The sequence below is a fragment of the Hydra vulgaris genome, chromosome 12, assembly GCF_038396675.1.
Source record: "Hydra vulgaris chromosome 12, alternate assembly HydraT2T_AEP".
NCBI lineage: Eukaryota > Metazoa > Cnidaria > Hydrozoa > Anthoathecata > Hydridae > Hydra > Hydra vulgaris.
Window position 1 is genome coordinate 83,453,250 of NC_088931.1, and position 19,251 is coordinate 83,472,500.

At 27.4% G+C, this 19,251-nt stretch overlaps 1 protein-coding gene across 2 annotated transcripts in view; it reads right to left on the reverse strand.

Annotated features, from left to right (window-relative positions):
* LOC100209470 (DENN domain-containing protein 5B) overlaps positions 1–19,251 on the reverse strand; it is a 59,936-nt gene that overhangs the window by 13,925 nt on the left and 26,760 nt on the right. For both annotated transcript variants that reach the window (XR_010642771.1, XM_065814711.1), the window contains exons 6-12: positions 15,350–15,430; positions 15,191–15,251; positions 11,008–11,098; positions 10,321–10,359; positions 3,568–3,675; positions 3,064–3,216; positions 2,514–2,567 (exon numbers count right to left, since the gene is read on the reverse strand). Coding sequence is in view for 1 of the 2 variants with exons in the window: in XM_065814711.1 (XP_065670783.1) it covers positions 2,514–2,567; positions 3,064–3,216; positions 3,568–3,675; positions 10,321–10,359; positions 11,008–11,098; positions 15,191–15,251; positions 15,350–15,430 (587 nt within the window). In the remaining variant the exon portion in view is untranslated. The remainder of the gene's footprint in view (positions 1–2,513; positions 2,568–3,063; positions 3,217–3,567; positions 3,676–10,320; positions 10,360–11,007; positions 11,099–15,190; positions 15,252–15,349; positions 15,431–19,251) is intronic.

Below are 19,251 nucleotides of genomic sequence, written 5' to 3' on the forward strand. Positions count from 1 at the left end.
TCATTTTTTAATAATATAAATAATAGACAAAAGTAATTTTTTTACTATGGAACATGGTGTAAGTTAAAAAAGATCTTTTTTAGATGTAACTCTAGACTGTACAAAATAAATTCTTTAGTCAGCACTTCTTTTTTACACAAAGAGATTTTTATAGTTTACTCCATTTTCATACAAAGTCTTATTTAATGCTTAATTGATAGAACGTTCAAAATCAATAATAGAAAACCGAGGTTTCACTTCTTTTCATCCTAAATCTAAACCTAACTTGGGTTTCACTCTGATATAAACAACCTTTTTAAAGCATTTCAAAAAAACCTGTATCTAATTACATACCCACCAGAGTAAACCTCTGCCCTCAATTATCAAATGACAGAGTATTTAAATTAGTTTTTATTTTTTGTAATTTAGATCTTGAAAATAAAATATATGATGCAGAATAATATATTACTCATAGTCAAAGACAAGAATTTAATTTGAGCAATGTTACTGACAACATTACTAAACATTTTGCATGTTTAATAATATTGTTTCAGTAACCTGTTGTTTAAAAAATATTTTTCAGACAAATATTTAAAATTTTGTGTTAATTGTTGCCCTTATAATAAATTTCAATGTAACATTTAATAAGTTTTTTTAATTTAAATAATTTTTAATTTTAATTTTAATTTTTAATTTAAAATAAATAAAAAACAAAAAACCCCATAAAAAAACACACATGAAACACAAAAAAAAAAGTTTTTTTTTTTTTTGCAAGTCTACTCACAACTCAAAGCAATGTACCCTACTTTTGCGTGGTCATGGAAGTTATCTGACTCACAAAGTTGTGCTTGCTTACATACTGAACATAATACTTCACCCTCTCCCCTCCTCACAACACACAAATCATGCCATGCAGCTAATGATGTGACACTTTTCTACCTCTCAAAGTAGCAAAAGTTCAAAAGATCAATAAGAATTAATTCATGGATTTGGGTCATTCTTCTTGGTGCACATTTGCTTTAATTTTACCTTTAATTCTATCATAAATTGTTGATTTTGCCACATTTTTTTGAATATTATTTATCAAAAAAATGATTTTTTTTGATTTATCAAACCTAAATTTTGGACAAAATAGTGTTTATAGATTATAATCTGAACTTCACTTACCAAAGCTATTTTTTGTTAATTTCAATAATGATAAATTTTAAATTGCGATAATATATAACAATTTTTTTTTACATAATTCTATTTGGTTTGTTCTCATTTTAAAAATCTTTTCTTTCAACTTTTTATCAAGTAATTTGTCCACAAATTTAATTTTTATGTATCAAAATGTGGACATTTTATATTGGTTGAATATTGTTTACAAAATTTAGTCAACATTGAGATAAATATTGTACAAATATTGCACCTATGTTGCTTGCTACTAGGGAACTTAATCAAAACTCTTCCTCTTATTTTTTGTAGTTTGAACACTGTTTAATAATAATATTGCGACATAACAATATCAATGCTACATAACAATAATTCACATTGTTAAATACCATAACTTTTTGTAAAGACTAAAAAGTAGAAAATGCAAAAACATTTGCTAAAAATTATAATCTGCTTTGTAATAAAAAGCGGAAAATAAACTTTAAACTTAATAATGTAGTAAAGTAAAGATTGACAGGTCTGTTTCAAAATGAATTTTGTACAGACCTGTCAACCTTTAGTTTATATATATATATACACACACACACACACACACACACACACACACACACATATACAGTGTTGCCAAAATATTAGCTACTTTCTCAGTTTATTTCCTTGAATTAAAAAGAATAATAATCTTAAACACATAAAATATGAAAAGAATTGTCACAAAAAAAGTTTCTGGAATACTATTTTATGGTCCATCAATCAAAGTTTAACTTTTTTGTGTATGATGAACTAAAAAAATATGTAAATATCATTCCAATAGTCAAGTATGGAGTTATTTCTTTAATGATGTTACTTCATAAAGAAAGAAAAAAATCTACATTATGGACTATAGAATGGATTGTTTTTCTTATTGAGAATTACTGAAAGAATATCTATTACCATCAATGATCTATTACCATCAACATCTATTACCATCAATCTATTACCATCAAGAACATCTATTACCATCAATGTATACAGTTTATGCGCATTACTCTGCTATTATAGGTTTTGTAATGCTATAATATTTTGTTCCCTTTATTTTAAAACACTAATTTTAAAACACAGAATCTCTTTTTGACAAATAAAAAATGTGTAACTTTATCAATGTATATGTGTATATGGCATATGTATATACAAACGTCGAAGAAATATGTATATATATACATATACAAACGCATATATATTTATATACACATACATATGTGTGGTTTATATATTATATATGTGGTTATAAACTAAAATATTATATATACACATATGTGTGTGGTTATTTCAGTATGACCTATTCGAAAGTTATCTTTAATAAAAAGTTTAAGAAAAATAAAGTTACCTTAGCAACAAGTTACCTGTCTCATTCTTTGGACAAATTTAGATTTGACTGATTCTTTATCAAAGTCCAACTAAAAGAAATATGTAAAATGTTTAGTAAACTTGTTTCGACCTTAGAGAATTTAATAAAGAATGAAAAACACTATAAAAACATTTGCTACCAGAAAACAATCATCTACTTGCCTTGTGTCATCATTTATATATTTGTGTTGAATATTTTATAAAGGTGGAAACTGTAATTTATTCATTACAGCTATTGCATTTACTTGTGACTAAACTATATTTGAATATTATATTAAATTATTTTTTACAGTTCCTCATTTAGCTGATCAATAATTTAAATTCTTATAACTTTATAGTTATAACGTTGGAAAAAAACTATTCATATACAAAATTTTCTTTGCTTATTCAGACATGTTTTGTTAACAGAAATATTAGGGTGTAAATAAAATATAAAAACCCAGGTAAACAAGTTAAAAATATTAAATCAATATGGATGTCCTAGCTTTAATAAAGATATAATATTTGTAAAAAAATCAATTACAAAAAAAAATAAATAATGAATACCTGATTCAACTGCACACCATGACACCAAACTCTTTCAAGTAAATCACACAAACTAGCGATGAGAGTATTCTCTTCAATGCCAATTGAGTTAGGACCAACATGTCCAAGCTCAATAGCTTCTTGACCAAGTTTAAGAACAACAAGTCTTTTAGTCTGCAGAGTGTAAATTCAATTAAAATAATTTTATTTAAAAAAATTCAAGTTAAATGAAAATGCTAATAATTTGACATTTCATCAGTGGATTTATTGTCCTTGCATATTGTTTGACAAGGTGCATTTTTAAATAAAACAAAAAAAATTTTTTTTTTTTTTAATTACAATTAACTGTATAAATTGTATAAAAATTTTTTTAACAAATTAACTTTGTATTTATTTGTTATTACTTTATATTAATATCATTTTTAATATTCATAAAAGTCATGAAACTGATGGACTTGGAGAATTAAAAAATAATAAAAAATTAAATTAAAATAAACCCAACTGAAACTAAATACTATTATTAACCTTCATCTTGCATTCTTTTAGCAACTTTTCAGCATATACATTTAAAGTTCGTTGTGTAGCTCCTGTTTCATGTGTGTCTTCATTAGACTTGCTTTCCTGCATGTACTTCTAAAAACATAAATTATTGTTTGTATACATAAAAAATTGGTATTTAAAACTTTCAAGACTAACATCAATATATAAACTAACAGTATGTATTTCCACATCAATTGATGAAATCAATTAACATTGTTATATTTACACATCAATTACACATTGTTAGGAACTAACAATCAGTGTTTATGTGTGTGTGTGTGTGTGTGTGTGTGTGTGTGTGTGTGTGTGTGTGTGTGTGTGTGTGTGTGTGTGTATATATATATATATATACACACACCTTCATACACACTGATTGTTAATTCCTAATAATGTGTAATATATATATATATATATATATATATATATATATATATATATATATATATATATATATATATATATATATATATATATATATATATATATATATATATACATATATATATATACACACACACACACACATACAAACTGATTGTTAGTTCCTAACAATGTGTAATTGATGTGTAAATATAACAATATTAATTGATTTAATCAATGTAACAATATAACAATGTAAATTGATAAAACTACTAATTTTTTACAAAGTTTCATGCTAAATGCAATCATCAGGTAAAAAAATCTGATTTTTTCTCATGGAAAAATAATTCTGTACAAGAAAAAAATGTGTTGGAAAAACCTAATCTTTTGGTTTGTGGTTGTCCAACAAATATTTGTTCTCATGGCGACACTTGGATATTAGTTTGCTTTTTTTGTTTAATAATTCTTTGGAATTTTTATACAAAAAAATTATTAGTTTTTCATATAAGCATAATAGGCATTTTTTAGTTATGTTGTAGTAGGCGGGGGCGCTTTTTATGATGGACCATGTTAAATTTGGTGCTGTTTATAACTTGTTCTTTGTATCCCATAGGTATTTTGAAAGCGTGGTTGAATTTTTAAGTTTTTTGTTTTTGGACGATTGCTTGTGGTTTGCCCACAAAGAACAATAAAACTTAAAAAGAAAAGTTAACTAATGACTGCTTCGACATCACAATGGGCTGCTTTGATGGTGCTGAAGTTTGTAAGCTCGTAGGTCTGCATATATTAAATTCATTATCGGAAGCCAACAGCGATATGGGGCTTTACCGAGACAACGCACTGATGTGGTAATAAAGTCTGCCACCCATTTAGATAGAATCTGAAAAAATATAACAGAAATTTTAAATACAATTGGCTTCCAAATAGAAATTAGGACAAACCTATCAACTGCCAACTTCTTAGATGTGACTTTTAGTTTGGAAAAAGGTTCATATCATCCTTTCAAAAAACCAAACAGCAACTTACTTTACATTCATGCCGAGTCTAACCAAGCCCCCACGAATTATCAAACAAATTCCAATTGCTATCAATAACAGGTTATCTCAAAATTCTTCTGACCAAAAACTTTTTAAATCGTCAATGGCAGAATACAACAAAGCCCGAAAAAAAAAATGGTTTCAAAGATTTTAGCTTTAAATACAAACCTAAAAACAATACCAAAGTAGCCCCCAAATGAAAAAGAACAAGAAATATAATCTGGTTTAACCCATCAAACAATAAAAGCATTCTGACAAATATAGGCAAAACTTTTTTACAACTAATTGACAAACACTTTCAAAAATCAAATCCGCATCATAAACTGTTTAACCACAACACAATAAAAGTCAGCTACAGCTGCACAAGCAGCATAGAAAAATAATAAAGAATCACGACAATAAAATATATCGATGAACCCAACTACCATATTAGCTTACAATTTTAGACTAAACAAAACCTGCATATGAACGGAGATTGCAGAAAAACGAATGTAATTTATAAATGCATTGCATCATTTCTAAACACACCTGAAAAAACATATATATAGGTTCAACAGAGGGTGTGTAGAAAATTAGATGGATGAACCACAAGGAATCGTTCAAAATCAAAAAACTTAAAAATTCAATCACACTTTCAAAATACCTATGGGATACAAAGAATAAGTTAAAAACAACACCCAATTTAACATGGTCCATCATAAAGAGCACCCCTGCCTACAAAACATAACTAAAAAATCCTATTATGCTTATACGAAAAACTAATAATTTATTGTATAAAAATCCCAAAGAATTATTAAAAAAAAAAAGCAAACTAATATCCAAGTGTCGCCATGAGAACAAATTTTTGCTGGACAACCACAAACCAAAAGATTAGACTTTTCCAATGCATTATTTTCTTGTACAGAGAACCCATGAGAAAAAATCAGATTTTTTCCCTGATGATTGCATTTAGCATGAAACTTATAGTTGTAAAAAATATGTAGTTTTATTTATAAAAAAAAATTTATAAATACAGCTCTGTTTTAACTTAATTTATTTTAATTTACCTTAATCTATTTAGCACTCTCCTGAAGATAGATGCAAGCCAAAATACGTATACATATACACATACACGTGTATATATATATATATATATATATATATATATATATATATATATATATATACATATAAATATATATACATATAAATATATATATATATATAAATATATGTACATATAAATATATATACATATAAAAATATATATATATATATGTATATATATACATACATATATATATATATATATATGTATATATATATATATATATATATATATATATATATATATATATATATATATATGAATGCAGCATTAGATACACACTGATGGCATCATAATGAAATAGGGAGCTGTGGAGGTTTTAGTATGAACATCAACTGACTAAATAGGGAGAAGATGCAAGGAACGCAAATACGTTGACTAGGGGTTTGTATTGGGGCAGCAATTGTTTATTTCATTAGTCTTTGTTTTTTCTTTTTTCTGAAAAGTTAAAGTGTAAAATTGAAGAATTAAAGCGCACAAAATACATTAGCAAATTGGTTCCTTAGATACATATTATTCATTGCGTGTGTGTGTGTTTATATATGTATATGTATATACATATACATATATATATATATATATATATATATATACATATATATATATATATATATATATATATATATATATATATATACATATATATATATATATATATATATATATATATATATATATATATATATATATATATATATATATATATATATATATAAATATATATATATATATATATATAAATATATATTTGAAAGATGACATCTTGTATGAGAGTATATTATATATTATTTTTAAACATCAAGAAATACAGTTTCTCTCTAATACTAATAAATTACTTATTTAAGAAATTTTCTCTGGGTTATGGATATCAGCATCATCAGCTTATTAAATATTACAATATTTTTTAACCGTTATATTTTCTATAAAAAATTGTTACTATTGACGTCAGCAGTTGAATGGTTTCTTTTGCTTTTAAATTTAAAAAATGGCGTCCAAAACATAGTTTTAACATACAGGACTTAATTAAGATTGATCGCCCGTTTCGCGTAAAGCACATGTTATTTTGTAATTCCAGTGCCTCCCTCATTTTTTCATGCTAGTTTTTATTTTCTACCTTTAATGTTTCTTCCCAAATAATATCTTCTTTGCAAAAGGTTTTATGAAATGCTAATGCAGATTAATTAGGTTTGTTTTCATTAATGGTCTTCTGATGTTGATGCATCCACGTACTTACCTGCATTTTTGTTTCACCTATGTAAACTTTGGAGCAGTTGCATTTTATTATATAGGTTCCAGGTTGGCTGTTACTTGGTAGTTTTGTTTTGTTTTTTGATGTTAATAAAAATCTTAAATTTGGGTTTGATTTAAATACTGCTCTGTACCCTGCTTTTCGGAATATTTTTCGAAGTTTCGGTGAAAGGCCTGGTACCCAAGGTAAAGACACTACAGGAAGATTGTTGCATTCTGATGGAATTTTGTTTTTATTTTGTCTTTTTTGATGAAATTGGTGTGTAATATTCCTTAATAGCTTTTCATCGTACCCATTTTCAATAAACATGTCAATTAAAAAATTTATTTTGTTTTGCAAATGATGTTTACTACAGATGGAGTAAGCTCTGTGGAGAAAGCCTTTAAATATAGCTGTTAAAATATTCGGATTGTGATTTGAATGCGGTTTAATTTGAATGTTAGTGATTGCCTCTTTTCGATATACTTTGTACTCATATTTTCCTAGTGTGTTATTTGGAATGGTTATATGAAGAAAGTTAAGCGATTTTGTTTCGTTTTCAACTTCAATTGTGTATTGTATTGCAGGATGTTGTTGATTTAAAATATCTTGGAACTGTTTTGCTTGTTTGATGTTAGGAAATCTTGCATGACTATCGCCAACCTATTTTAAAAATGATTTTAGATTAAGTGCAGGATTTTTTGTCAAAGCCATTTTAATTGCATTATTTTCATGGAATTGTAGAAAAGATTCCGCAAGAACAACTATGAAAGAAAGTCCGATTGGTCCTGAGTTTTCCATTACGTGAATCTCATTGTTCCAATGAAAATAACATTGATATAAGCAAAGTTCTATGAGTTGCTTTATTTCAGGTATACTTAGTTTTGTTAAGTTTTTATATGATAAATTGTTACTTAATTGTTCTAAAAGTATAACAGTGGCTTCTTTTAACAGAATTGACGGGTACAAATTTACAACATCATAAGACACTTGAATATCATTGTTGGCGACATTCCAATTTTTAGCTTTTTTTATAAAGTCAAAAGAGTTTTTAATCGTGTCGGATTTTCATTTAAGACTGGTTGTATTGTCTTAACTAAGAATTCTGATATTCCGTGGTTTGGTGGACCAATGGTAGAAATAAGTATTCTCATAGGGTACGATTTTTCTGGTTTATGAGCTTTTATTACTCCATACATTCGAGGTGGGATAGGATCACTTGGATATATTTTTTCGTACTCCTCTTTAGAAAAACGCTGTTTTTTATTTAGTTTAGAAAGAAATTTTCTAATTTTTGCCGCGTAACTGGCTGTAAGGTCTTCACTAATAATTTTTGTTGGACCACAGATTTTTGTTCACAGATTTTTTCTAAAGCTTTAGAATGTTTAATTCTTACAAAACCTGTTCCTTTGTCAAACGGGTATATAGCAATGGTTTCATCGTTTTTTATTTCTCTAAAAGATATCCTCTGTTCTTTTGTCAGATTGTTATTTATTTTTTTCTCCGTTTTTAGTATTCTTAAAACATTTTTCCTTAAATTTTGTGCGTTTTCTACTTTGTTGTTGTATTTTAACACTAGAAATACAAAACAACATGTGCTCTGCGCGAAACGGCGGAATTAATCTTGATGAAGGCCAATATGTCAAAACTATGTTTTGGACGCCATTTTTTTAAATTTAAAAATCAAAAGAAGCCATTCAACCGCTGACGTCAATAGTAACAATTTTATATAAACTATAATGATTAAAAATTATTGTAATATTTTACAAGCTGATGATGCTGGTATCCATAACCCAGCAAAAATTTCTTATATAATAATATTATTTGTATTGAGAGATTTCTTGATGTTTTAAAATAATATATATATATATATATATATATATATATATATATATATATATATATATATATATATATATATATATATATATATATATATATACCCATACAAGTCTTGAATTAGTGATTGCAATATCTGAAAATATTTCTGGTCATTAAATTCTCAGTTTATTAAAAACTGTGAACACTGTTTTAATGAAACGGCCAATTTATCATGTTGCAAAAATTAATGAAAAAACAAAACAATAAATTTACTACTGCAAAAATAATATCAGTCAAACCTTACATATTTTTAATTAATGCTTTTTTAAAATACCTGGTAATTTAAGAATTATAAATTAAAAAAAAAGTGGTAAGACAAAAGTTATTATTACTAAAGGTCCAAAAAATTTGAGCGTAATTTAAAAATCAACCAATAAAAAAATATGTTAAAGCTATTTGCACTTTGTATGAAACATTAAAGTTGATTTTTGTTTAGGGGGTTAGTTTGAGGAATCATTTATTTAAAAATTTATATATTTTAAATTAAAAATTAATTAATTGATAATAAAAATGATAATAAAAAAGATTAAAATAAGTCATAAGAGTTTTTTTGTTTTTGTTTTAATATAACTATAAAAATTTTAAATTAGTTTTTAATTATTTTTAAACTTTAATTTTGTACACATATCTGCAAAAGAGTCACGAGCATTTAATTTATAGAAAAATACTGAATATGATTTAAATAATTAAAAAAGTATTTTTTATCTTATTTCACGATTTCTTTTATTTAAAATATTTGATCACTGCTAAATTCCTTTAGATTGTTGTGATTAGCGGTTGTTTCTTCATAGTTATATCGTATTTTATTGTGATTTATTTTTTAGTTTTAGCTGATAATTTCTAAAATCAATCAAAATATTAAAGTTTAAATAATAATTTTTAATAATAATAAAAATGATAGGAACAATATAGATATAGATTTTATATGATAATAAAAATAATAGGAGTATTATGGTTTTATAAGATTTTATATAATAGTTCAAGTTCTATATAAATACTTTTCATTGAATAACAGCTATTGAGCTTAATGATCAAAACAGAACTTATGGTTTTTAAAAAACTAAAAATTTAAAGACCTGAAACTACTGAAATTTGCAATCACTTAATTCGAGAACTGGTATATTTAATAAAAAATCTCAATGTACCTTGACTCGTTCTGCTAACTTTTGCTTGATTTTGTGACCCTATAATTTGATTGTGTTAAAATAAGTGAGTGTGTCAGCCATGTTTAAATTTTAACTTCAACAAAATTATTATAACACATAATTTGAGAATGATTTAGAAAATTTTTTTTACTAGCCAAATAAATTTCTCTGAAAAAATGTTTTTTGAAACTTTACAAAAATGTACATCTACATACCACATCTAAAAATTTTACAATCTATAACTTTTTGGTATCCCCTATTTCCTGATAAATTTTTCATTTAAATATAACTAAAAAGTTATTGGTTTTATTTGCCTTTTGGAAAAATCACCTTGAATTATCATTCATTACATGATGGCCCATATACCAGTAGATTTATTTTTCTCTAAAAGTAAATGAATCTGTTCCTTAATAGAACCAGAATTATATAGATATTTCAAAAATAATACATTTTTATATAAATTGATTACTTACATTTTATATACAAAAAAACAATATTTTTAAAAAAAAATCATTTTTTGTTTATAAAACGTACAAATACCCAGCATGTATTAAAGGGTGTGGCGAGGTGACCTTTTACAAAGTTAAATGAAACCAATTATTTTTAGTTACTTTTAAACCATAGCTCGTCTATTTTTTATACAGGAAACAGGGGGCTATCAAAATTTTATATCCTTAATCTACATACATCTAGATTAGTCTTTAATGATTCATTTAAAGCAATATGTTCTTTTTGTATTTGAGATTTTTCCTGTTTCTTCCAGTTCACTTTTTTAGATCTAAAATAAAAATTGAAATTTCACTTGTTTAATTGTACTTTATTATAGGTTTAACTATTTAATTAAAACATTTAATTAATTGTTGTTATTATAATATGCTTAATTGTTGTGATTATTTTATGTTTAATACATTGCTGTGTTTTTTTAATTTTTTAAAAATATAAACAAAAAATGTGGATGACCCGCCAAAGATCCTAGAACGTCACATAACTGAGGATTTTTCGAAGCATTCTAAAAAGTGGTCTAAATGACTAGCAACCAAAAAATTTGAAACAACATTGTATTAGGATATTAGGATAATAGCTGCCACAAAAAAGTCAACAAGAACATTTCAAAGATTTTGCTGTCAACTCTACCCCGAAATGGAAAAATCAGAAATAATAGACTGATAGAATAAAATTAATATTGAAACTAATAAAGAAATAAATACTATACTATAAATACATTTCTGTTTAATTTGTAGCTTAATTACTTAGGTAGTGATTAGTAACTTTCACAGATTTTATTGAACAATCATTATCAAATCAAAAACAATCAGCAACATTCCATTTTTGTAATGTGTACTGTTGTTGGTGATACATAACTGAAAAAATAATATAAAAGTAATTAATTTTAGCTGACCCCCAAACATTCATAACACTAAATGGTAAACTCATAAAAACTGTCAATTCATACAAATACCTCAGCATTATCTCTAGGCTGGCCTTAAACTTAACAAAAAATGGATTACTGTCTGTAAAAAACATGCTGAGCCAAAAACCTCATAAAGCAATTTAGAATATTTATAGGATGGCCTCATTAATACTTATATTCACATGCCATGCTTGTTTTATTTGCTGTTTAGATACCACACTTACAATTTCAGGTAAAAAAACTAGACAAATAAAAGTTTTTTGTAGGAAAACCAAAAACTTTTCAAAAAGAGAAAAAGATGCAATTTCACAATAATGAGAGAGAGGTTCAATTTGACAAATAAACAGATCCAACTACATTTAGAATGCATTTTTGGATCTTGCCTAGAAGAGAAAGAGCATCATTAAAAGAACCTGCCCAAATATGACAACAGTATTCCATAGACACAAATAATAAATTTTTAAAAGTAGAAAATGGAATCAGGAGTAAAACAATGGCAAGCAGGATAAAGAGAAGCAACCTTAGCACATGCTAACTTTGCAATTGATTGTATAAATGGTTTCCATGAGATGTCAGTAGTAAACGATAATCCAAGGCGACATAAAGAAGAGGACTCAGTGAGAGAGCTGCCATTCATCAATGTCAACAATATTACGAAAGTTGTATGCAGTAAATAACAAAGTTTTGTTGGAATTAAAATTTACAAGCCACTGCACACCCCAATCTGTTATAGAAGTATCAGATCAGATTCAAGATAGGCTGCCTGTTCTAAGCAATTGAAAAGAAAAAACTTTTTGTTTAGACAGAAGTATAAAGTTGAGTTGTTAGCAAATAATTTACATTCAAGATTGCCAGGAAGATCATTATTATTATTATTATTATTATTATCAAACAAAACAGGACCAAGGATACTTGAAGAACCCCAAAAGCTAAAATACTTAAATAGTTTGGATTCAAGAGGTTACAAAGGAGGCCCAGTTATCAGAAGGAAAACCCATCATCCCAAGGATTGTCATGAAGAAAATCACAAAAAGAATCCTAGTCAGCTTTAGGGATGATAAAGTGAGTCCAAAGAAGAAGTAGGAGATGAAAGATTTATAGACATCATTGCATGATCGATCCACCTAAATGAGAACAAGGAGAAACTGAACACAAGCTAGGTTCAGATACAAGACACAAATCAAGGAGGAAGCTAAATGATTAGAGTTGTCTTGAAAAAGAGTCACAAACTATCTGAGTAAGAGGTTAAGAAATACAGAAGTTATGAGTTTTAGTGCCAGTAGGGTCAGTGGTGTTAGAGCCAAGTTATTAAGTGTGATAAACATTAAAGTCACCAATAACAACAATACTAGCAGAAAGGTAGAGAGAAAGGACATTTTTGCACAAAATAATGCATTCTTAAGAAGGACAAAGAACAAAAAAAAGGTGATAGAGTGAAGAGGTGCTTCACTCTATCACCTTCTTTTTGTTCTTTGTCCTTTGACCAAAAAAAATTGTCAAAGATTCAAACCTGATTTCTCAAAAAATAGGGAAGTGATGTGCAAATATACGCTCAAGCCAAGCATGCGATTATTGGAGTTTTTGCAAATCAAAGGATAGTAGTCATCAATACTGAGATCTGAAGAAAAAACATATGAATTTGAGTTTCAAAAAGAGCAAGCAAGTCTAGTGAATTATGCAAGAGGTAAGATTTAGCTGATAGAAAGCTGCTGATGAAATTAGCCTCTCAGAGAGCCAAAACAGAGTTTGAGAAACCTTATTAACAGCCCGCCTCAGAACCGTTAAACTGAGCTTTAGGGCTGTACCTGCATTAGGAGATTACAGGAAGAGTTGCATAGCCATTACCTTTTTTTTGTTCTTTGTCCTTCTTAAGAATGCATTATTTTGTGCAAAAATGTCCTTTCTCTCTACCTTTCTGCTAGTATTATTGTTATTGGTGACTTTAATGTTTATCACACTTAATAACTTGGCTCTAACACCACTGACCCTACTGGCACTAAAACTCATAACTTCTGTATTTCTTAACCTCTTACTCAGATAGTTAACTTTGTGACTCTTTTTTAAGACAACTCTAATCATTTAACTTCCTCCTTGATTTGTGTCTTGTATCTGGCTATGCAACTTGTGGGAGGCACAAGCAAAAAACTATGAGTAGAGTCAAGAAGATTCAGCATTCATTATCCCAAGCAGGAAACAATGTGACAGATTTACACCTACGTTAACCTAATAAATAAAGAAGGCTGGTCAACATAATTATTCTGCTTATGTCTTTAGCAAGGAGGCTTCCTGTAGTAAAAAGATGAGTATTTTTATCAAGACACTATTTATAGCCTTTACTCAACCAAAAGCCCCAAGGCAGAAGAATTTTAAGAGTTTATTCTCCTAGTCATGGCCTAAAAAAGGAAACCCTACATGATACCAGTTGTAGATCATGATGATCCTGAATCTAACCTGTCCTAGAATATTAAAAAAAAGTTACTTCCTTTAAGCAATACTTTAAAACATTGAATGGGATATTTTGAAAATGCATTAGGAAAAAGATTACATCTAATAGAATACTAGAAATTAAACTGAGCATAAGTTTTATAATTGGAGTCACTAGTTGGTAAATGAGCCCACGCAACTCAGAGATTTATGCAGAACAAACATTCATGTAGTAACTTACGGTGAGTAAACACTGTGCCAAAGGTTTAGACAGAACACAAACATACATATAGTAATTTATGGGTGAATGAACACTGCGCCAGAGACTTAGACAAAGCACAAATATACATACAGAAAAATACAGGTGAATGAAGATCACGCCAGAGGTTCAAACAGAACACAAACATAAAAATAACAACTTACAGGTAAGTGAAAATTGCATCAATCTCTTAAAATTGAAAATGTATATGTACATGTTCTTTACAAAAATTTATCAGCCACCTACGAAACAAAGTACTATGGCAACCATTACTAAGGCAACTCCAACCTTTACTGAGCAAATGTAAACAACATTAAATTATTATTACTTTAAAATATTGTACTTGTAAAATAAAATTAATATTTATCTCAATAAAAGAATATAATTTAGTATAAATTAGTATAAATTATGTAGAAGAAATTATGTAAAAAGTATAATCTAGTAAAAATTATATAGTATAATTTAGTATAAATTGTGTCAACATGCAGTGAAACTTGTTTTTCAGCATGCAGTGAAAGTTGTTTGCAAAATACAATTTGACAGCCAAAAACAGTCTAACTTATTTAGAAACAAGTTTCTAAATAAGTCAGGCTGTTTTTAGATGTCAAATTGTATTTTGCAAACAACTGCAATATAACAATTGTTTTAACAACTTGAATCATATTAATTTAATTTAAAAACAAATTAATTATATTTATTAAAGTTTAATGAATAATTTTTTTTAATTGAATAATTTAAGTTTAATGTAATTTTTTTGTAAACAATACTTATCATACTTTTTTTTAGATTCTAAAATGCAATTCTTATCCGGTAGAGGAAAGTACCCAAGTTTTTTTTCTGAAAAAAAAAAATGTTTATGTTCAGAATATACTCATTACAATATATAATTATTACAATATAAAATTATTTCAAACTTTGCTGGAAAAAACTGTTACCTCTTTGTAATGGTGCCTTTAAAGGATGTGGCTGAACTGCATTATGATCAATTTGACTACAACTTTTAATGTATGCTTCAACTTAAAAAAAATGAAATAATTAAAATGCTTTCATTGATTCTATATCTATATCTTTTACTGATTTTTTACTTCTAAACATAAAGAATGAGGAGAGAAACTAAGACAAAAGTTTTAATTTAAATGTCAAACAACAAGAATTTTTTTGAACTAGTTGTTAGTCAGTAAAAAACACCACCCTTCATGTGAGACCTATTTGGAATGGCTTTATCACTCATATCAATCACTTATTTGTTATAATAATAATTTTTTAGTAACACAAAACCTAAAAAATATATAAGCAAAATGAAAAAAAACTTTGTTTATATAAAACTAGTTAATAATATATTTACATTTTAATATATATATATATATATATATATATATATATATATATATATATATATATATATATATATATATATATATAATATATATATATATATATATATACACACACACACATCACACACATTTATAAATGTGTGTTTAGATAAGCACTGTGACGTTACACTGGCAGCTTGCTGCCAGGAGCTTCAGTACATACATACACATAACCTGCTACCCCAAAAAAGTCTCACTACATTAACAGAGGGTTTGGCACGGGGCACCTTTTATTTCGTTAGTCTTTGTTTTTTTCTTCTTTTTTAGAAAAATCTGTATGACTAGTAAGCATATGCTCATCTAAACACGTCATGGTGTGTGTATCTATTTATCTATATCTATATATATATATATATATATATATCTATATCTATATATATATATATATATATATATATATATATATATATATATATATATATATATATATATATATATATATATATATACCCTGTAGTACCAATTGAAGTGCGAAGTTTGTTTAAACTTGTCATGTTAACAGGCATGTGCTTTTTATATAGCTCCCGCATTTATTTGTATTGTTTGAATAGATTCTTTAAATGACTCGTTGTTCAATGGGGAACAATGGTCATTCCAACAAGACAGTGCCCCTTCGCACAAAGCGAAGACAACACAGAGATGGTTGACAGCCAATGCGCCCGATTTTATCTCTACGGATGCCTGGCCGTCAGCATCACCAGATCTTAATCCATTGGAATATGCAATCTGGTCTAAACTGGAGGCGAAGGTGTGCTGCAAACTCACACTTCCGTTGATGCCCTCAAGCGATCACTTCTCAGAGAAAGGGATGCTTTATCCATGGATACCGTGCGTAAATCAATCGAGGAATGGCATCCAAGACTGGAGGCGTGCATACGGGCAAAAGGGGGTTATTTCGAGGACTCTCTTTATTAATGTGTACTTTAGCATTTTAACTAAAACATAACATGCATATAATATGTATATATTACATTTGTTCTTGCATTAAAAACATGTTCTCTTAAATTTTTTTACTGAATTAAAATTTCGCACTTCAATTGGTACTACTATGTATATATATATATATATATATATATATATATATATATATATATATATATATATATATATATATATATATATATATATATATATATATATAGATCTATAGTTTGTTGTCTTTGGGAAGAGCGGAAGGAATAAAGTGATTCTTACGCCAACACATACGTTACTTTTAATTACTTTTGACTTTCGTCCAACATTTGCGTGTTGGACGAAAGTAAAAACCATTAATTTAATTACAAATAAATCGTTCTTAAAAAAAACTACAAAAACGCAAATTTAATTGACCAGAATGTTTTAAAAACATTCTGAATGTTTTTAACAATATAAACAATGTTTTTATTTTCATTTTTTTTAAAAAAAAATTTTTAATTTTAATTTTTTTAATGAAATGTTTTTATTTTTATTTTTTTTTACTGTAAATCATGCGCGGAGTGTTGCTACATCAACTATCTTATAGCCTGACTCGCAAGGGAGTGCTGCTACATCGACTGACAAATAGCCTGACTCGCAAGGGAGTGCTGCTACATCGACTGACAAATAGCCTGACCTGCAAGGGAGTGCTGCTACATCTACTATCTTTTAGCCTGACCTGCAAGGGAGTGTTGCTACATTGACTGAGGGTTTGGTTGGGGGCAGGCAGTCTATCAATTAATAAAAAAAAATAATTCCGGTCTTGCATTTTAATTTTTACTTTTTGTCAACAAAATATGGAAAAAACTTTCGGACAACATCTACGGGTTTATATATATATATATATATATATATATATATATATATATATATATATATATATATATATACCACCCTAATACAAAGTTTTAAAAAACTTTGAAAATGATTTGATAAATTTAATAAAATTTAAAAAGATACACAATGAGTTTCATAGCAAATTAACAAGTGACATTAAGAATAAAAACCAACCCAAACGCATTACTATTTGCAGACAAAACCAACAATCAAGTTTCCACTCAGGAACACCCAAAGCTCCTTGAGGACAGTATTACAAATGTACAAAAAAGCCCTCAAAAACTCGAGCACTCCATTGTAGGCAAACTAATAACATACTAAACAATGCAATACAGTTCGCAAAAAACCATAAAAACATCAGCGAAGAGAGTGATTAACCATTGCAGAAAGTTCTTACTGTTTTTTAACAAAACGTGGAAAAGAAACTTTGCGCACAACTGCTTTGATGTCACAATGGGCTTTTTTGATGGTGTGAAGGTACCTCGCTACCCAAAATAATAAGTAAAGATGAAATTGTGATGATAGTCTGACAGTAATTTTCAAAAAAAATGGCATCGTTTACGAAAAAATATCATTGAAGTTTTGAAAACAATAGGTTTAAAAATAATACAAACAAACCTGCTTGCAGTCTACTTCTTAGAAGTATCTTTCAAACTAGAAAAAAATCTGTACCAACCTTTTAAAAAATCAAATGGAAAATGTTACATTCACACTGAATCCAACCAACTTCTTCAAATGCTAAAACAAATGCCAACCTCCATTAGCGACAGATTATCACAAAACTTTTCAAAAGAAAACACATTTAGACTATCTATTCAAGAATACGAAGAAGGAACTATGGAGAAACGACTTCACAATTTTATTTAAGATATAACCCTATAAAAAAAGTCAAACCCAAAAGAAAAAGAAATATAATTTGGTTCAATCCCCCCTACAGTAAAAAGAGTTTCTACAAATGTTGGACATATCTTCCTAAACTTAATCAACTTAATATAGCTGCACCAAAAATGTTGATAAAATAATAAAGTCACAACAAAAAAATCATAACTAAAAAATCAGATGAACACCAACCATGATGAACATCCATCATGTTGAACACCCAATATGATGAACACCCACCATGATGAACACCCACCATGCAATTGCGAAAACAAACAAAACTTTTTAATGAAAGGAAAATATAGAAACTCAAATGTTATTTATAAATGTTTAGAGTCACCCCTTGATATTCTAAAAAAATTATACATTGGCTTATCAGAAGGCAAATGGAAGAAATGAAGGGCTAACCACAAAACTCCTTCACAAATAAAAAACTGAAAAATTCAATCGCCCTTTCCAAATACATATGGCAAATAGAAGAAAACTTTAAAGTAACACCCAACCTAACCTTGTCAATAATTTAAAAATTTCCACAAAACGTCACAAAAAAAAAAGCTTACTTTGCCTCCACAAAAAACTTTTAATTATTTCATACAAGGTTTAGAATTGCTAAACAAAAAATCTAAAATAATATCCAAGTTGTTAAAAAAAAAGTTTTAGCTTGACAACCACAAACCCAAAGGTTAAAAAACCATAAAAGCAAAGCACACTTACAAGCAATAAAAGCTTTATAATTATTTTTTGCATGTTTTTTTTATGTATAATAATAAGAAAATATTTTAAATATGTAT